Source organism: Vespula vulgaris, chromosome 22, assembly GCF_905475345.1.
Source record: "Vespula vulgaris chromosome 22, iyVesVulg1.1, whole genome shotgun sequence".
NCBI lineage: Eukaryota > Metazoa > Arthropoda > Insecta > Hymenoptera > Vespidae > Vespula > Vespula vulgaris.
This window is the reverse complement of record NC_066607.1, coordinates 935,097-956,727: the sequence shown is the minus strand read 5'-3', so window position 1 is coordinate 956,727 and position 21,631 is coordinate 935,097. Positions and strand designations below refer to the sequence as shown.

General features: G+C 35.1%; 2 protein-coding genes across 2 annotated transcripts; one reads left to right on the top strand and one right to left on the bottom strand.

Annotated features, from left to right (window-relative positions):
- The first annotated feature begins 304 nt into the window (after window positions 1–304).
- Window positions 305–21,589, top strand: LOC127071604 (CAD protein). Its single transcript, XM_051011077.1, has 25 exons — window positions 305–530; window positions 1,366–1,504; window positions 1,780–2,065; window positions 2,178–2,494; window positions 2,627–3,194; window positions 3,272–3,505; window positions 3,592–4,236; window positions 4,357–4,909; window positions 4,981–5,783; window positions 5,859–6,057; window positions 6,142–6,293; window positions 6,375–6,479; window positions 12,865–13,113; window positions 13,678–13,929; window positions 14,724–14,888; window positions 15,319–15,480; window positions 15,583–15,754; window positions 15,836–15,951; window positions 17,367–17,763; window positions 17,864–18,186; window positions 18,267–18,408; window positions 18,481–18,551; window positions 18,632–18,810; window positions 19,123–19,327; window positions 19,888–21,589. The coding sequence occupies exons 1-25, from the start codon at window positions 413–415 to the stop codon at window positions 20,083–20,085; spliced, it is 6,750 nt and encodes a 2,249-aa protein (XP_050867034.1). The 5' UTR covers window positions 305–412; the 3' UTR covers window positions 20,086–21,589.
- Window positions 6,831–11,862, bottom strand: LOC127071608 (uncharacterized). The gene is made up of 4 exons (XM_051011095.1): window positions 11,324–11,862; window positions 10,067–10,362; window positions 8,122–9,989; window positions 6,831–8,032 (listed from the first exon to the last, which is right to left on the bottom strand). The coding sequence occupies exons 1-4, from the start codon at window positions 11,533–11,535 to the stop codon at window positions 7,226–7,228; spliced, it is 3,183 nt and encodes a 1,060-aa protein (XP_050867052.1). The 5' UTR covers window positions 11,536–11,862; the 3' UTR covers window positions 6,831–7,225.
- Window positions 21,590–21,631: the final 42 nt, after the last annotated feature.

Here is a 21,631-nt window from a genome sequence, read left to right as displayed (position 1 = left end):
TAATTTGTACCATTAAGCCGTCCAGACTTTTAGATTAACTCAATAGAACGGAGGAATGTCTATTTAAGTTAAATGAATGCTCGGCCGCATCATATTATTATTATAACGTTCATAGTATCGATTGAAATCGAGGAATCCGGTTCAAAACTCCCTCGTAGATCCTTGTCTCGTAGGACGCACGCGTAATCGGAATCTTTCGAATGATTTGGTCACATGGATGATGATTCGTGGCCAGAATAAGATGGCGCTCGCGTTCGTTTCTAACACGTCCACAGTGTTTCCGGTACGTATTTGCCGGTAACTTGCTTAAGTATATTCTCGTAGCTCGAAGAGAGCATTCTACCGCGGTACGTGAACGTGCGTCCAATAGTGATACACGTGTATACGTTTTTTTTTTCTGCGCTTTAACAAAATGTCCAAACACGCGTCAAAGATTTCAGAGAATTTCAATGCTTATCTCTTGTTAGAGGATGGCACTGTGTTCCCAGGAAGACGCTTTGGTGCCGATATATCCGTCGACGGTGAAATCGGTGAGTTTTTCTGACACGTGCCTTTTCTGATTTTCTTTATTTCTACGAATAAATTCAAACGCTTTTTCCGCGACAACGTAAAAACATCGCTTATATCCGCTTTCTCGAAATAATTTGGATTTCTTTTTTTCTTTTTCTTTTTTTCTCTCTTTCATCCTCATCTCTTTGAGAACTTTGATTTGCGAAAAATTCAATGTCGTTCGTGCTTTGTAACCACGACTCGATAATGTTTGTTATCGATTCCGACGAGACTCTTTCATAGCCGGCAATGTGAATAAAGCGCCTATTCGAAATGAATAAAGAACAAGAGCACGTGGACTTCGTAGCTTTGTCTTCGTTGGTGCGATCAAACTAATCGTCTTGATAATTGCCTTTGGAATCATTGGAAATAACTTTTAACGATGAATATCATTCGGAGAGAGAGAAAAAATAGAACGTACACAGTTCAACACAGTAAAATTCGTACTTTACCTCTTTTTTTATTTTTGTTTTTTTTTTTTTGCTTTGTTTTGTTTTTCTTTCTTTCTTTTTTTTTTGTATCTTCTTTCACAACATCCACGATAACGTAATTACGAGGGTTTCTTGCCGATAAAAATTCGAACTAACATTGAACCCTATGAAATCGATCGAGTAATGGCTATTTATTAAGTTAATGTATATTTAATTTTTCGATGATAGATCGATAACCATAAATGGATCGATTCTATCACTCTACCATTAATTCCAAATTGTTTTCACTTTAAAAACACTTTAGAAAGACAATTGTTCTGTGAGTTGTGAAGCGAACTAGAAATTCTCATGTAACTCATGTATATTTAACGAATACGCTTTTTAGTATTTCAGACCGGTATGGTGGGTTATCCTGAGTCGTTAACTGACCCTTCTTACCATGCTCAAATTCTGGTACTTACTTATCCTCTTGTGGGTAATTATGGTATCTTCGGAGATGAAAAGGACGAATACGGTATACCATAGTAAGTGTGAGTGCGTGTTTTCATGCATGTCATTCAAAAAAATAAATAAATATTATTCCATCGTCATCATATTATTGATATTGCTTAGTTACATCGTTATCAGTGACACTATTTTTAAACTTATATTCTACTCGCTTACGTTTATGTTCTTATCGTATTTTTACGTAAAGAACCGCGCTAGAAGTAGAATTGTCAAATCCTTTTCAATGATAACATTTCGTAATCATCGATCGATCGTTATAGATATATCTAATAAGAATTCTATTCAATTATAGTTGGTTCGAATCAGATCGAATTTGGGCGGCCGGTCTCATAGTCGGAGAAATTTGCGAGACACCGAGTCATTGGGGTCAAACAAAAAATCTTTCGCAATGGTTGGAAGAACAAATTGTTCCAGGTATATACGAAATCGATACTAGAGCCCTTACAAAGATTATTCGTGAGAAGGGCTCTATATTGGGTAGAATTGTCTTAGGACAGCCCCCTTTTTCCAGTATTTCGCCTCTTCAATCACCATTGACAGATCCCAATAAAAGAAATCTCGTTGCAGAGGTTTCTCGTGTAAGTGTTCGAATCTTTCTCATTTTTCAATTGTTTTTTTTTTTTTTTTTTTTTTTTTTTTTTTTTTTTTTTTTTTTTTAAATAAAGTCCCTGATATACGATTATACTTTAGGTATCACCAAGGACGTACAATCCTAATGGATCGCCTCGTATATGCGTCGTCGATTGTGGATTAAAATACAATCAATTGAGACGTTTATTAAATCGAGGTGCCCGAGTGGACGTTGTCCCATGGAATTACGACTTGAAAACGGCCGAATACGACGGTCTGTTCTTAAGCAATGGACCCGGTGATCCAAGTATGTGCAAAACTACCATCGAGAATCTTTCATCGGTCCTAACGAATACGAAAAAAAGACCAATTTTTGGTATATGTTTGGGTCACCAATTGCTTTCGATCGCCGCTGGTTGTACAACTTATAAAATGAGGTATGTTGAATCCACCTGTTGCGTCGTAACGTTTTATAAAGTTAAAGGTTGTCACGATCCAACGTAAAATACATTTACAATGAACTGTGATTTTCTTTTTAACACCATGTTATCATTTGCATATACCCGTAGTTATGGTAATCGAGGACATAATCAACCTGCAACGCATCATGGAACAGGACGTTGCTATATGACTTCGCAAAATCATGGATTTGCTGTAGACGCGAGTCAATTACCTAACGATTGGGAAGCACTTTTCACAAATACAAATGATAAAAGCAACGAAGGTATCGTTCATTCGACGTTACCATATTTTTCGGTACAATTCCATCCGGAACATAATGCCGGTCCACAAGATTTAGAATGTCTTTTCGATATCTTTTTGGAGGCGGTAATAGAGAACATGAACGGTCATCCCCAAATAGCTGTGAAAGATAGACTTATTCAGAAATTGAAATTTGAGCCGTCTAAATCGATCGGCGAATTTCGTCCAAAGAAAGTACTTATTTTGGGATCTGGAGGCCTTAGCATCGGTCAAGCTGGTGAATTCGATTATTCTGGATCTCAAGCGATTAAAGCATTGCAAGAAGAATGCATTCAAACGCTTCTCATCAATCCTAATATTGCAACTGTGCAAACTACCAAAGGGATGGCCGATAAGGTTTACTTCTTACCGATTATTCCAGAATACGTTGAACAAGTGAGTGAAAATACGTTTATCCTTAAATCTTGTGTGTTTGTTATTAATTCGTTAAAGGGATCATTTATTATTTATAGGTAATACGTTCAGAAAGACCGGACGGTGTACTCTTAACTTTTGGCGGACAAACTGCACTCAACTGTGGCGTAGAATTAGAAAAATCCGGCGTCTTCGAGAAGTACAATATTAAAATTTTAGGCACACCAATCGAATCTATCATACAGACGGAAGACAGAAAGATATTCGCAGAACGTATCGGTGAGATACACGAAAAAGTCGCACCAAGTGCGGCAGTATATTCCATTCAAGAGGTAAATTTATATAATAAACAATATTTGATCGCATATAATTTTTAATAAGAAAACTGATTCGTTGAATATGTATGTTTTTAAACAAGGCTTTAGAAGCGGCGGAGAAACTCGGTTACCCTGTCATGGCAAGAGCGGCATTTTCTCTCGGTGGCCTTGGCTCAGGATTCGCAAATACAAAAGAAGAATTAAAAACTCTAGCTCAACAGGCTCTTGCTCATTCCAATCAATTGATCATAGACAAATCTTTGAAGGGTTGGAAAGAAGTCGAGTATGAAGTTGTACGAGACGCTTACGACAATTGTATCACTGTTTGTAATATGGAAAACGTCGATCCTCTTGGAATTCACACGGGAGAATCCATCGTTGTGGCACCAAGTCAAACCCTATCGAATCGAGAATACAACATGCTTCGAACCACGGCTATCAACGTGATAAGACATTTTGGAATCGTAGGAGAATGTAATATTCAATATGCTTTGAATCCGAACACCGAGGAGTATTACATCATTGAAGTGAACGCTAGGCTATCGAGAAGTTCTGCTTTGGCTAGTAAAGCAACCGGTTATCCTCTTGCTTATGTAGCTGCCAAGTTGGCACTGGGTATTCCTTTGCCAGATATTCGCAATTCGGTCACTGGACAAACAACCGCTTGTTTTGAGCCTAGTTTGGATTATTGCGTTGTGAAAATACCGAGGTGGGATCTCAGTAAATTCCACAGAGTCAGTACGAAGGTTCGTTTTCTCATCATTCTTTACTTGTCTTGTATATTATTGAATTCTTTTTTTTTTCTTTTTGTATAAACCATCAAAATATCATATTATATCATAATATGTTTGGTTGTTTCCTTTTAGATCGGTAGTTCAATGAAAAGCGTGGGAGAAGTAATGGCGATTGGTCGCAAGTTCGAGGAAGCCTTCCAAAAGGCTTTGAGAATGGTCGACGAAAATGTGAACGGTTTCGATCCGTACATCAAATTTGTCAACGACGAAGAATTAGAAAAACCAACGGACAAGAGAATGTTTGTTCTGGCTGCATCTATAAAAGCTGGGTACTCTTTAGATCGGCTTTACGAACTCACCAAGATAGATCGTTGGTTCCTTCAAAAAATGAAGAACATTATCGATTACTATTCAGTTTTGGAGAGTATCGATCATACGAAATTGTCACACGATGTGTTATTACGTGCAAAGCAAATTGGATTTTCCGATAAACAAATAGCCACCGTAGTGAAGAGCTCTGAATTAGCTGTACGCATACAAAGACAAGAGAGTAATATCAGACCTATGGTTAAACAGATAGATACGGTTGCTGCGGAATGGCCAGCGACTACGAATTATCTTTATTTGACGTACAATGGTACTACGCATGATGTAGAATTTCCTGGTGGTTATACAATGGTTATAGGTAAGAATATATTTATAAATTATTATTTTTCCTTTACTTATCAATTTTATTGATTACATGAATTTTTCTAGGATCTGGAGTATATAGAATCGGTAGTTCCGTAGAATTCGATTGGTGCGCTGTAAGTTGTCTGCGCGAACTTCGAAATTTGGATCGTAAAACTATTATGGTAAATTATAATCCGGAGACAGTAAGTACAGATTATGACATGAGTGATCGTCTATATTTCGAAGAGATCTCGTTTGAAGTAGTAATGGACATATACGATTACGAGTGTCCAGAAGGAATCATTTTGTCCATGGGTGGACAATTGCCAAATAATATAGCTATGAATCTTCACAGACAACAAGCTAGAATACTTGGAACATCACCGGAATCCGTGGACGGTGCAGAAAATCGTTTCAAATTTTCTCGTATGTTGGATGGAATAGGAATTTCACAACCAAGATGGAAGGAGTTAACTAATCTTAAATCTGCCATTGAATTTTGCGAAGAAGTTGGTTATCCTTGTCTGGTACGGCCATCTTACGTTTTAAGCGGGGCTGCTATGAACGTTGCACACTCCAATCAAGATCTCGAATCTTATTTAAAAAGTGCCAGCGAGGTCAGTAAAGAACATCCTGTTGTGATATCCAAGTTCATTCTGGAAGCAAAGGAGATCGATGTCGATGCTGTTGCTTACGATGGCGTGATTCTTTGCATGGCTGTTTCCGAACACGTCGAAAACGCTGGTGTACATTCAGGTGATGCCACTCTCGTAACTCCACCACAAGATATCAATTCAGAAACTCTGACGAAAATCAAATCCATCTCCAAAGCCATTGCTGCGTCTTTGGGAGTAACTGGTCCCTTTAACATGCAATTAATCGCTAAGGTAATCAAATTGTAATATGTAGTCTGTATATCCTTTTTAATATTATTCATTAAAAACTCGTTTATTTTTCATTAGGACAATGAGTTGAAAGTTATAGAATGCAACGTACGAGTCTCAAGATCGTTTCCTTTCGTTTCAAAAACCTTGGATCACGATTTTGTCGCTATGGCTACGCGATTAATAATCGGTGAATCAATCGATCCTGTTGACGTTTTAGCTGGATGCGGAAAAGTCGGTGTAAAAGTTCCACAGTTTTCATTCTCACGTCTCGCAGGTCAATATTGACGCCAAGAAGTATTTTTAATCAGAATGAATTACGATATGCTTATATTTTTTCTTTATTTTATGCGGTCCATAGGTGCCGATGTTATGTTGGGTGTTGAAATGGTATCAACAGGAGAAGTTGCTTGCTTCGGAGAGAATCGTTATGAGGCTTATCTTAAAGGAATGATGAGTACTGGTTTCCATATCCCGCAGAAAGGAATCTTACTGTCAATAGGAAGTTTTAAAGTAAGTTTATAATATTTCGTATATCTTGCATAGAGAAATATAAAAAAAAAAGTATGACTGATAGTAAACGAATTATTGCAGCATAAAATGGAATTATTACCTGCTATTAGAAGTCTTCACAAAATGGGTTACAAGTTGTACGCTAGCATGGGCACAGCTGACTTTTATACTGAACACGGGGTCGAGGTATGTAGATAAAAAATTTATATTATATTAGTGTTTATGATTAATCTTATCCTTTAATAATAAATGAAAAATATTTATTTACATCTTGTATATATATATCGTATATATATACTTATATATATGTATGTATATATATATACACATACTACTATATATATATACATACATACATACAAATATATATATCGTGTGTGTGTGTATATATATATAAATTCTGATCGTGGTCATAACAAAGATTGCTTTTTTAATTCTGATGTATGTAGAAGTTTTATAAACGTATTTCATTTCGTGATAATTGTTACGAATACTCAATCATACACGTGAAGGTCTTCATATTTTATCACTAAATCATTACTTCTTATCGAAACAATCTTTTTATTAAAAATTCAAGTTATTACTTTCTATTTTTACTTCTTTGATTATTAAAATAATACAGAATTAATTACAGCAAGTTGTCTTACTTCTATTACATCCGAATTAAAATGATACTTTATACAATTAATGCTGCACCGAATCTGCTTTATCGTAACTGTTATCTCAAATATCGAAAAGTACGTCGAGTATTTGTCCTTCGTTGAAACGCACGTATTTTATAAAATAATCTAAAAACAATAAATATCAAATAAGAGCTCGCATCAATTTCAAATACGTTTTCGTTTTCGTTTACTTTTCTTTAGTCCTTTAACTATTTAACACTAGGTATACATATATGTAGGAACACTGTTTTAAAGAGAATTCAAACTAGTTTAGATATAAGTTGTCTCGGACAAGAACGAATCGTTTTCATTTTCTACAAGCGATACGACTCTAGGCGTCGATGTTTCTTTTTTATCCCTTAATGTCATCGACGAGTTTAAACTTTCCCGATCATTTTGAGCTTTCTTTGTCGAAGAAGATACTTCTCTAGTTGGACTGGCTATTTTGTTTACTGGACTAGGTACTCGACTAGTCGGACTGGACACTTTGTCTATTGGACTAGCTACTCGCTTAGTCGGATTGGATATTTGGTCTATTGGATTAGGTACTCGTCTTGTCGGACTGGATATTTGCTCCGTTGGTACAGGTATTGGAGGAGTCGGTGTCACTGCTCTATTTATTCTGGCTGAAGGAGGAGTCCGCGGTCTCTCCTCAATCATTGCTTTCGTCACGGACGCTGAATCATATGTATGATCTTTGTTGTCCGACTGCATCGTTTCGTTCGCAATGGGTGATAATGTGTCTAGAGATTCTTTGTTAAAACGATTTTTCAACGGCATGGTAAAAATTGGTTCTTCGATATTTTTCATCGGCTTTTGTTGTGGGACATTTTCGCCCGGTTTGTAATCTTGCCGCTTTCTAAGAGTCTTAATTTTATCGCGATACGCTTTAGCATCCTCCTTGTACCTTGGATATTCGCTAAGAAGAATAGAGAGTCGATCTGCCTGATCTAAATACATCATCTTTTGTTGGATAGCACGGTATTGATGAAAACGTTCGCCCATTTTAATGAAGTGACTGATAAAGAAGTCCAATAATGCGCAGAGCCTTATGCCATCCAAATCGCCACATCGTACCTGAGAAAAGTCAATGAAATGTGTTTTGTTAGAAAATAATAAATAGCGAACGATAAAGAAAAATATTCACACTGTAGAAAAATGCCTACCGAAATTTCGATAACCGAATCCGTTGCTTTACGCGGATTTATCAAGGTTTTGTTAGTCACCGTCGGTCTATTTGCATAGATTTTCTGTTCATCCTCGTTCCGGCTCACGTTTCTGGCGTTAACCCAAAAACCACCAGGTCGGGTATCCGTGTATATATGTTTACTGCTCTTTGACGTATTATACTCGTCCTCGTTTGACTTGGACATAGGTTTATGAACATATCCGGCAAGGGCCGGGTTGATCAACGTCAAAGCATTGGCAGTAAGAATGTTTAAAAGTACCTCAAAATTAATCTTAGGAAAGAATTGGTGAGTGTATTTCACGTTCTCCATCGCATGGAAAACGTACATTATTGGATTCTCAAGAATTCGTTTGATCTGCTTCTGCGTGTGTAAGAGATGTTCGCTGGGTATTTTTTGAAAGAGATTCCTGTCTCTGATAAAATAATCCGATAGAGTCGGATCGTTCTGACTGATGTAAAAATACATGGATTCCAAAAATTTAACGAGGCACTCGCCAGTCCGATTATTTGGCCACTTGCTGGGTCTGTCATTCTCTTCTATCATCCAGAAAAGTCTATTCCTGATGTGAGCTGTCGTAAGGCCGAACATAGAATCGAATACCGGCCTTATAAAAGTTTTGTGCAGCATCAGTGCCATCAAATACACATGTATTTGAGCGGATGTCATACAAGTCTCCAAATATCGTTCAGCAGCAGGAAACGTCAATAGCCACTCAATATTTTGATAAGTATTTATACCCTTCTTCGGTGAAAATCCTTCCGGTACTATGTAACATCCCAAATCTCTTATTTTCCCAAGATCGTCGTCGTTGGGCCAGGTGCTACGAGGACGAATCAACCATTCTTTAGCATCATCGGGCCATTGCGACCAAATACTTGGTATGATCTCGTAAGGTTCCACCATGGTGAGTTTCGCTGCGTGAGAGATTATGACCTTGTCATAATAAATAATACAACCCTCCGGTTTCATATCTTCCACCGCTTCGTGATCGAAGCCAAAAACGTCGATTAGCTGATGAACGAAGACTCCGAAAAAGTGCCTCATAAAGTAAAGACTGCTGACATAAAAGACGTTGTAATTGTAACGTCTAAGAACCTGTCGTATTCTTTTCTGCTTGTTGTTCATCGGATATTTTCTTTCTTCGAGGGGATCGTATATCTTTCCCTCGCTGGTGTACGTGATCTTTTTGAAACACTTCCGTGGTATTTGACTTATATCGGAATCTTCTTGAAAATATACGGTTTCCATATTCTTCGATGCATCGGCGCTACTGTATAAATCGTCGCAACTCCGTGAGAGGTTACAAGTATGATTACAGCTACAATCGCTGTCGCTGTCGACTACATAATTCCCGGATTTGTAACCAGAACTGATGCTACTGGCTCGACTAAAATTCGAATAAAGTTTCGTTTTATTATAAGGTCTGGTTCTCGAATGATGACCACCACGATTCGAATAACCGTTTCTCGGAGGTGGTTCGGGAACTCGATAGGATCTTTCCTCGATCAAAGAATCTACCTTGTAATTATCCGAATCGACTTTGGTTCGATTGTGAGAACAGCCCGATCCGTAGATGTTCTCTTGAGAAAGTCTTTCTCGTTTTTCGTACATAGTATCTTCGTCGTAAAGATTAGGCAAGGAATTATTATGACTGTATTTCGAAGACCGGGAATTTTTGGATTGTCTATCTAGAACTACGCCTGTATTTCGTGCATATTTTGGACCGTACATGCTATCTCCGTCACTATAAAAACCATCGTCGTTTTTCATCGCATTTGATTCTTCTTCCGCTATCACTTTTTTCAATAGGGGTGTATCCTCCTGCAGTTGTAATTTTACATATCCTAACAGACAAGTATATCGTATAAGTAATTTGTAAATTCACATTGCAAAATAACGAAATTAACTTTCTTGTACCAACCTCGATGTTCGGTTCGTTTCAATACCATACTATAAATGGAAGTATCGTTCATAGGGCTATAAGTTGGATCATCTTCCTCGATAACCTCGATGTTGTCGTGAACAACGTAAATTCGAACGGGTTGTAGCGGTTCTACGGTTGGACGTAATGTTTGTCTCGACGAAGTAAAGCCAACGTTCCTTGCTACTTCTTCCTGAAGAACGTCTGGTAATAAGACATGCTTATGAGGAGCCAGTTGTTCGTTTATGTCCGGCTCGCGAGACGACACCAAACCCTTCCTAATGCGTGCGATATCCCTAAAAGTAATTATTTGCTATAAAAGATATTTAAACTGAACAATTTTACGCGAACTATCGCAATATCACGACCGTATTGTTTATACGTCGTACTGATCGTCGATTAGATTAATCCAAGCCAGAACAATTCGTATCAATATGATTCGTGGAACTCGTTCATTCGTGTTTTTTTCTTTCTTCCAAAGAACAAAGTCGATATAGAAAAAAAAAAAAAAAAAAAGAAAAAAAGAGAGAGCAGACAAATCACATTTCTCGATATTGATATTTAATTATCACTTGATATATCACTTGATTTAATTTTTATATTATAGCCAAGGACTTTGATTTGGAATATATAGATGACATAGTCAAGAAAGAATTACGATCGATAAAGAGTACATCAATAACCTTCTATGGCCCAAATTATCGTATCAGTATTTGAGATATCGAAATTATACGATAATAGATAAACCTATTAATACTTGACCGTTTTATAAAGATGAGGGTAACACAAGCGCGATCAAAGTCTATATCTTATACATTTCTACGGAACGATTTAATCATCCATATGAATTGTTAATACTGTTCTTTCTTAAGGTATTATCGGAATATCTTTTAATATTAGTACATTTTATCAAAAAAAAAAATATATATATACTTCGAATACTATCGTAAGACCATAAATCTTAAAAATCCTTCAAAGATGACGACAGTGCTTCGAAAAAAATATTCTTCGATAACAAAATTAAAGTAGAATCGTATATAGATGATTAAGAATGATGAAATCGGATCGAAATGAAAAAATTCAATATTTTCTTTTTTCTGCGTTGTCATTATCGATCTCTACGTAGTTCAAATACCATTCACTGTGCGAAAAAAAACATTTAAAAAAAAAATCGAGAAATCACGATATCGTGAAACACCTTTCGCTTTCTCTCTTCCAAGGAAGAAACAAAAGAAAAAAAATGTCTATTTGGCTTACTTTTCGTAATTCTCAAAGAATTGCACGCACATCATAAGATTATTCAGTACAAAATATTGTGGATCGTTCCTTATAGTTCTTCTCAACCATTTCATTTCATTATCCTCATCCTCGTCATAGTCATCTATATCGGAAGATTGATTTCTATCGTAGTCACCCTTTACTTTCTTGTTCTTATCTTTTCTCGATCTTCTTGACTTGATGTTACCCATTGTCTCTTCTCAAACGAACTCCTTCTGATGACGATAGCTTTACTTGAACGATAATTTTCTTCGAGGAAGGAGGGAGAAGATCGACAAGTATGATCAACGATAGGATTATTTTTCGCGATCGCACTCGTGGTGTCCTTTATTTTTGATAAATAACTCCCGTCGTTTTTTTTATTTTCAGCATTACCCATACAAGGTAAGCTTTAACGATGTCAGCCATTGAAACCGATCATTGTACGCGTACGCGAAAGGTATCTGTACTCGATACTCCGCAAAGATCTGTGAGACAGTAGTCTCCCCGCGACAGCCGCCCGCCGATAAATAGCTATCTCGTTATCGAGCAACCCAGGAGAACGTTTTTAATCGACTCTTCACTATCAGTTATCGACAAACACGTAGAATGTAAAAAATGTCGCCTACCTTACGTTTCCTCTGTCGTGGCGACGTGACATATAACATTGATCCTCTTATGAAAAGTTTAAATACGTTGCCATTGTAGTAGGGTTTATTAGCAATAGCTAAAGAGTGAATTCATAAGATTTATAAATTTCTTTCGATATTATAAAATGATACTCATCGTCGTAAATTAAGTCGATAAGAGGAGTAGCGTAGTATCTTTAGTTTGAAATTAAATCAAAAATTCATCTATCGAAAACGTATACCCATTTCTATCTGAAATCATTATCATGTTTATCTTTTTATCAATTAAAAGTTTATCAGACAGATTTTACGTTCGATGATAAAAGAAAAGGCTCAGGATAACAGGATCAATAATTAGTTAAAATATCTCTGTTTGACGATTAAAGGCTTGACAGGCTTCCTGACGTCACGTGCAGGTATACCTACCAGTTACAACAGATAAAAATAATAATATTATCTAATCTTTCCCTTAACCCTTATCAAAATGTGATTATATCTATATTAATTTTTGGATTAGACTAATAAGTATTTTGCATTCCACTGGTATAATAAATATATCCATATGATATGGATCTTTATTGAAGAGATTAAAGAAATGAAAAATGAACTTATTCGAGAAGGCAAACTAATAAATTATTTAAGCAATTGACATTAAAATATATTAAGTATTAACCATTAGTTCAATTTTTCTTTTACTTATCGTTTTATATATATATATATATATATATATATATATATTATTTATAGCGATTATCTTTTCGATAAGGCCAATCTTATTACCCACGTCTATCTATCTCGTACGATTAAGCGATCTAGAATAATAGAATAAAAATAATAAAATATATTAGAATCTTATTTATTATGGCATATATAAAATTAATGATTTTAACGTTTTAACATTCTCTTTTATAGATAGAACCAGTGCAATGGACTTTCGAAAATATCGGCGTTAACGAAGACTCGAGTCCAAGCGAATTGCGACACCTCGCTGATTTCCTTTCGAAGAAGCAATTCGATCTCGTTATTAATTTACCAATGAGAAACGGGGGCGCTAGGCGTGTCTCGAACTTCATGACACACGGCTACCGTACTAGAAGATTAGCGGTAGATTACTCCGTTCCTCTTGTCACGGACGTAAAATGTGCTAAACTTCTCGTCGAGGTAAGAACGTTGAAATAATTACGTCATATAAAATCTAAATCAAAATTTTCGAAAAGTTCGACGTTGAACGGTGACTCACGTACTAAAAATTAATCTATGAAGTACTTAAATAAGTACCCGAGTATAAGTAATATGTCATTATAATCCAAACGTTACAAAATATAGGTATCGAACGATCAAAGTCCAATCGCATAGTTCAGCGATTACACGTCGATCTCTACTTTCGCAGAAATTTCTTAAAATCGATATTAAATCATTCTTTAGCCTTTTGTGTTATCTCGCGAGATAAAAATGATGGTACGAGTATGGGAGTACGATGCACGTCGTACGTACTAATGATGTATTGCGTATCATAATTCTATCAATATCTAATCGCTTTCTATTTTACGATGAAAATAGCAACGAGGGCTCGTTGAAATAAACAAAATTCCTACGATTTTTTAAAGCTCATGAGACTTTGTTATGCAGTCGCATGGAATCGTACTACGCGACTCAAGGTCAACGGCGAACATACTGATCGGAATAGCGTTTTGATACGCTAACCCCTCTCTATTTTTATAACAGGCGATGAGAATATTGGGTGGCCGTGCACCGCGTATGAAGACACACACAGATTGCATGTCCTCTCGAAGGATGATAAAGCTACCCGGTTTCATTGACGTGCACGTGCACACTCGTGATCCTGGTGCAAATCATAAAGAAGATTTCGCTTCTTGTACAGCCGCCGCTTTGGCTGGAGGTATCACTATGATATTAGCGATGCCCAACACCAATCCAGCTGTCGTCGATCATCAGACCTTCGCCTTGGCAAAAGAAGTAAGAGATTGTTATATCTTATTAACGCTTTGCGACCTTTACATAATCGATTTCATTGTTATCGTCACGATATATTATTTATATTCTTAGCTTACTCTTATACTCCTCTCAAATAAACTTCTGCAAGAAAACAGGAAAAAAATTGTCGATATACGGAGCTTCTTTATCAGATCTAAGTACATATTGTTTTTTTTTTTTTTTTTTTTTTTTTCTTATATAAGTATATATTTCCGGTGTTCGAAAAAAAAAAAAGCATTCATAACTCACACCGCGTATCTGCGTTTGTTTGATAAATAACGCGTATTGAAATAATAAATGATATGTAAAAATTATTAATATACACATTTGTATTACTGCGCTAAAAATAAAATCAAAGAAAGATTCGCGGACTTCGTTCGGCCTTGCGAATGAAGTTTGAAACTACGTCTCCTTACATCATCTAATATAACTCCATTTGAAAAGAGTTAGACAAGTGACAACGTTTGTTATGTATCAATCTACGAAGAAGAAATACCAGTAGCATACTCGGATCTCGTTTATATGTTCGAAAAAATGTAAATATTTGCATCTTATCCTTTGATAAAACGTTCTTTCTCTTTGCCAAATTTATTTGCACACTTTTAAAAACGTGTGTGTTATCGAAAGGCACGCGATATAATCGATAAAAGCGGAAGTTGTCCAGAATTGCATCAAAGATAAGCACTTCGATAATATAATCAATAAAATTATACTACTTCTTCTTGAGATAGTTAATAATTTCTATTTTAATTTCAATTCTAATTTTTTCAATTCAGCGTGCCATAGCCGGTGCACGATGCGATTATGCTCTTTTCGTGGGTGCCTCGGCGGACAACTATATTATAACACCAGAAATCGCTCCCCTCGCTGCAGGTCTTAAGATGTACCTCAACGAAACCTTCACGACACTTCGTCTGATTGATCTAACCGTTTGGATAAAGGTAAAGTCGAGACCTTCAATTCTATAAGTACACTCGTTGATTACTCATCTCTTCTAATCCATTTGTCCTAATCTCCCATACGGGGAAAAACGTGAGTACTTTCCTCATTGCAGATAACGCTTATGTACATGATCGAATACATCTATCGTTATCATGCATCTATCGTATCGCACAATACATTCCGTTACAGCATGTAACTTAGAATGTTAACCCGTTTTAATCATACCGTCGCTGCGATGTTATAATCCGGACATTCAAGAGAGAGAAAAGAAAAAATCATTAGCAAAGATTGCAACCGTTCAAAACATTCTTATCTAACTTCGCATTGATTCTCTAACGAGATATAAAAGGATAAGAAATATTAAATTAAACTCGAAAAGGATTAACATCACTTTTAACGTCACGTTTAATATCACACGTTCGCTTATAGCATTTCCAAAGCTGGCCGAAGAAATATCCTTTATGTGTTCACGCCGAGGGACAAACAACGGCAGCCATTCTTCTTTTGGCCAATTTACACAATAGACCAATTCATATTTGTCACGTCGCTCGAAAAGAAGAAATTCAAATCATAGCTGCCGCCAAGGAGAAGGTTTATACTTTTACATAATATGTACTTCAAAAATACATATATTACATATTTTCTTTGTTCGATCAAACAGAGAATGTAATATTTCTTTAAATATTCGTCCAGGGTCTTGCAGTTACTTGCGAAGTATGTCCGCATCATCTTTTCCTCTGTAAAGACGATCTTAAACGTATAGGCGAAAAGAAGGGTCAAGTACGCCCTTCTCTGGTATCAAAAGAGGATCAACAAGCATTATGGGACAATTTAGATGCGATTGATTGCTTCGCAACAGATCATGGTAAACAAAAAAATGCAAAGATTTTATGTCTGATTTGAATTTTCGATTTACAAAAGAATAACGATTGGATTTTTGTTTTAGCTCCTCATACTGTACAAGAAAAAACGAGCGAAAATGCACCTCCAGGTTTCCCAGGCTTGGAAACAATTTTACCATTGTTACTGAATGCCGTACACGAAGGCAAACTTACAATGGAAGTGAGTGTTCAAAAAATCATTTGCCACGATTAGAAAAAATGGTAGAAACCTTCCATCGAAAATTTTTTGCGCTTGAATATACGCAAAACAAAAAAGAACAAGAAGTTCTATATAGATTTCCTAACTTATTATAAGAGTGAATTATCGTGTTATATTTATCGTATTTCTAACGACAAGCTTTATTTCGATATCTTTTCTCTTTGCGATAAGCCAGGAAACTTTATCCGATTAGGTATCATTGGCAAGGAGCGCGAAAGCCGTAATGTTTTTATATACCTATTTTCTCAATATTTTTTTTTTGTTTTTTTTGTTTTCCATTAATTATCTTTGCGATTGTATCTCTGTCATAATCTTATTTGGTCTACAAATAAGTTCGGAGCGTTTTTAGTACGATTTTGATATTTAATATGATTTTAGTTATTTACAAAATCACAAAAAACATGTTAATTTTCTAATTAACATGTCCTCATTATTTCCCACACACTTTTCGAACAGAAATGGCAAATCCCATTTTGATAAAAAGATGGTGGTCTTGATCCAATAAAATCAATGATGATTTTTTTGACTTCCTCGAGAGATTTGAAGTAAGAATCAATCAGATGATGTTGCAGAAATCGGAAAAGGTGATAATTCGAGGGGGCAAGATCTGGGGAATAATCCGCATAAGAGAAAATTTCCCAGACCAAAGAAGAATTGTCGTGCAACAAAATCATTTGTCTGGTTTCACTGCAGGTAAAAGATCTTTTGCGTTCAATCGCGTCGTTCAAATTAATTATTTATCGTTAATAACGCTCAAAAGTAATGTAAAAAATACCTTTGAAATGTAAAACGGTTTGAAATGTAAAAGAATACCTTTGAAATCCCATCAAATTCAACATTTTTCATTTTTTTTCGCTATTCCACTGCATTCTATATCAATAAAATCAAAATTGCAACTGAAAAAACTATTGAAACCATTGTTTGCACGTTTTATGGATCACAACATATTTAACGAAAACGAAAGAAATCATGTCGGCAATCCCAGTAATATTTTTCTTTAACTGAAACGCGAAAAGAAAACTCCCAAATGAAGAACTAATATGCTCGTTTCGTAACTCTAAGTATTTTAAAATTAATATTCTTTTTTTCTTTTTTTTTTTTTTTAAATTACCTTTTAAGCAGGGTAAAGTTATATGATGCGTTTAAAAGAGTAAAGTCGATCTTCAACGTTCCAAAGCAGCAAGAAAAAATAGTAATGTAAAATAAAATTACAATTGATCATATGTAAAAGCTCCGAACTTATTTATATACTTAATATTATCACATGACATTACAATTATCTTATTAATAAGTTTAGGATGAAATGTAAGCTATATTTTATATTCTCTGTTTAATATCTAAATGTAACATAAAAAAGACGAACATATATATTGCAGGCACTGGTCGACAAGTTTTATAGAAATCCAAAAAAGATCTTCAATATACCAGATCAGCCGAACACTTATGTTGAAGTCGATCTCGATGACGAATGGATCATACCAGATGCTATGCCTTTTAGCAAAGCTCAATGGACACCCTTTGCAGGAATGAAAATCCGTGGATCGGTTCATAGAGTTGTTCTTAGAGGGGAAGTGGCTTACGTTGAAGGACAAGTTTTGGTTAACCCAGGATTCGGTCAGGATATCAGAGAGATTCAAACGAAGATGAAACATCCGTCAATCGTTTATGCACCAACGATCGATGTGAACGTTAGTAGACCTGGATCAGGTTTAGATAATCTTTTATCCCCTAATATGCAAGATCGTAGTGGTGAATTGGAAGAAGAACAGTTAGGTAAGAAAACGTGACTATTATTATCTGATCGATAATAATTTCTATTACAATCGATAATATTACAGATTTTACTTTACCCACTTATTTTATTTTTCCTCAGAACGCTATAATCAGTTATTACAACCAGTCAGTCACAAATCGAACGTTCATTTCGCATCGGACGTTGACCATCCGAAACTATTCGGAGTTCAACGAACAATTTCACCATTGTCTTTTAGTAGTTCCATACGTCACAAAAGCGATAGTAATTTGAATCTCCATGTACAATCAGCAGCATCGAGTCACGTTAGCTGCAACTTAACCGGACATCACATTCTTTCGGCGGATATCTTCAATAAGGACGAATTGAAAGAGGTTTTCCATCTCGCCGAAACCTTTCGTAACGCGATTCGAAAGGAACGAATGTTGGATCACATCTTGAGAGTAAAATTATTGCTATCGTGATGTCGAAGTATTATCACAAAAGTAGTTATGAGTCTTTAAAGTTTTAGTATTTTCTCTAGGGTAAAATTATGGCCTCTATTTTCTACGAAGCCAGTACAAGAACTTCCTGTAGTTTCGCAGCTGCGATGGAACGACTTGGTGGGAAGGTAATATACATGGATGGTACTACGTCATCGGTGAAAAAGGGAGAAACTCTGGAAGGTTCGTTACTCTCTTTTCCTTTTTTATTTTTTAATAACAGTGTTCTAATCGATGATTCTTTTTTCGTCATAGATTCTGTAGCCGTAATGGCTGGTTACGCAGACGTTGTTGTTGTTCGACATCCAGAACCTGGTGCAGTTTCAGTAAGCACATATATTCGAAATATTACATAAGTAGATACTTAGTGACGAATAAACTATCCTACATATTATCTATTTTATAGAGAGCATCTCAACACTGCAGAAAGCCCCTAATAAATGCTGGCGATGGTGTTGGTGAACATCCCACTCAAGCCTTATTGGATATCTTCACGATTCGTGATGAAATTGGTACCGTGAACGGCATGACGATTACGATGGTCGGCGATTTGAAACATGGAAGAACCGTTCATTCTCTCGCCAGGTTAATGCAATCAAATCTAATTCTCTATCTACATCGATCCTAAATTATCGGATATACAAATCTGTGTTACAAAGTTATCACCTTTTATTCTATATATTTCGGTACAATAAGCATCTTTCTAATCTCTTTTAGATATCATTTTCATATTTTTATCGTCGAACAATCAATATTTGTAATCTATATCGTTGATCGTTTTTTTATAAAAATTTGTTGATTTATATAATTTTCGTTTCCTATCCATTTCCAATTAAAAAACCTTCCAATAATCCGTCAATTTGTCGATTAATATTTATCGTATTAATTCCATTCCAGGTTACTGACCTTGTATAACGTAGAATTACGATACGTTTCTCCACCTGGACTTGAAATGCCCGAGCACGTAATGAATTATGTGTCAAAGCGTGGCGTCTCCCAGGAAATGTTTCAAACTCTTGAAGAGGCATTGCCAGATACGGACGTACTTTATATGACACGTATACAACGCGAACGTTTCGCAACCCAGGAAGAATATCGACAGGTACAGAAATACTTTTGTACTGACGTATATTACTCGTGTATGAAATATAAGAGATATTAATGAATCTGATACCAAGCATTAACCACCCTAAGCGTGCGCGTATCTTTATTGATTGCTGTGCATGCAATATATAACAACCAGTTGATTACGAGTCAGACTGATTGGATTTTTTAAAAAACAAACGGATAAACTTATGAATGTATTTAAAACGTAGATATATATTTCAGACTTTAAGAATTAATCTTTCAGAATTATTCGATCGTTTGATTGTCTTTTAAATACAGTATCATTCCATAATTGATGGTATGGAACCAGACAACCGATGATTATAAATAAAAAAAAGAAATATGTACTTCGCATCATCCAAGAAAGATCGATCTCCATGTAAAACAAAGATCGTACGAAAAAATGTTATTTTATATTTTCTACTTGAACTTTTCATGTTCAAGCATCTCTACCATCAATTAAAAAACTCGCTGTAGTTCTGAATTTGTCAAATGAACTCTGTCGATGAAACGTGATAACGAATTGTAATAAAAATGTTGTAAATTTTTTCCCAGGTTTGTGGTCATTTCATAGTGACACCGCAATTGATGTCGCGTGCCAAGAGGAAAATGGTAGTCATGCATCCCCTTCCACGTGTCTTCGAGATTAGTACAGAATTCGACATGGATCCTCGAGCTGCGTATTTTAGGCAAGCCGAGAATGGCGTTTACGTTCGCATGGCTCTCCTTGCCATGGTTCTTGGTCGTTTCTGATTCATCGAGGTCACTGTCCGTTTTCATAGACCAGCTTGTGGGTCAAGGTCAAAACGTCAAAAAATTTCCTCAAAGAGAAGGCCATAGGAAATCACCCACCTGAAATTCCAATTAGACTGTGATAAAGATAGCGCGTTACAACGAATTGTCCTAATTTACACATTACTGATTTATATATATATATATATATGTATATGTATATGTATATGTATATGTATATGTATATGTATATGTATATGTATATGTATATGTATATGTATATGTATATGTATATGTATATATATATGTATATGTATATGTATATGTATATGTATATGTATATGTATATGTATATGTATTACATACAATGTAATATTATCTTGCAATCAACAAAATTAGAACGCTTCAGCTGAAACTGTTCCAAAATCATGACAATATTATTCAAAAAGATATATCGTTATACTTCTATATCATAGATATTTTATCATATTTTTCTAGAGAATAATCATAGATTATGTATATAATCATTCCAGTTAAATGTACGTTTCAAATTTCTATATTGATTATACGACGTTCATATCAATTTAACAAGCAAAATAAACAAGGAATAGAAGAGAAATTTGTCGTCATTAAATGAAATTATTTTAATTAATAATATGATAATCCTAATTAAATATATATAAAAATAATTCTTCGAAAAACTTACCGTCATTCTTTGTTAAACACGAAGAGATAGTTAATCGTGACTCATGCCATCTCATGCTTCGTGTATTATTTTGATTCACTGTTCAATATCTTATTGCGTCAGATACTGTCCATGATTTTCTTCAACGCTACGTTAGGAACGTCAGAAAATCTCAATCTTATGAGGCAAGGATAAAGAGTATAATATTTATCCGATATAACGTTATCTCGGATCGTCACGAAGGTTATTTCATTATCTTCGTACCTTTGTTCCATATTTTTTTATTTTAACATCTTTATTCTCCTTAAACATGTAACTTCATTTTATCAACATCATAGAATATTTGTTTACTTCAATTGTTTCAATTGTTTCAATTATTTTGAAATTTAATAAAATTATAAGAATAGGATCGGATTGAAACGAAGTAAATACCTTTACTAGTAAATCTTTTCGCTTTCTTTAATAATAATGATAATACTTATGTACACTGTTCGCACATTTAAATATATATGTATATACGGACACATATAAATATATATATATATATATGTACTTATATATTATATATACTTATATAAGTATATATATATATAATATATATATATATACACACATCATATATAAATAGGCATTAATCTATAATAGGTAAAGATAATGCACAATAATTTACAAATACTTTTGGCATAAGATTATTATAAAAAAAAAAATGTTCACACGAAGAACATCTATCGCTTTAACAATTAAACATGTAGGGTTTGTTGTCGTTTAAAAGGACAGATTTTATGTATCGTGCTTTATCTATCGATATCGTCATCGATGCAATAAAATTTGCGACGTTAACCGTCTTTTATTACTTATTACGTTAAAAACCCACGATGTTTT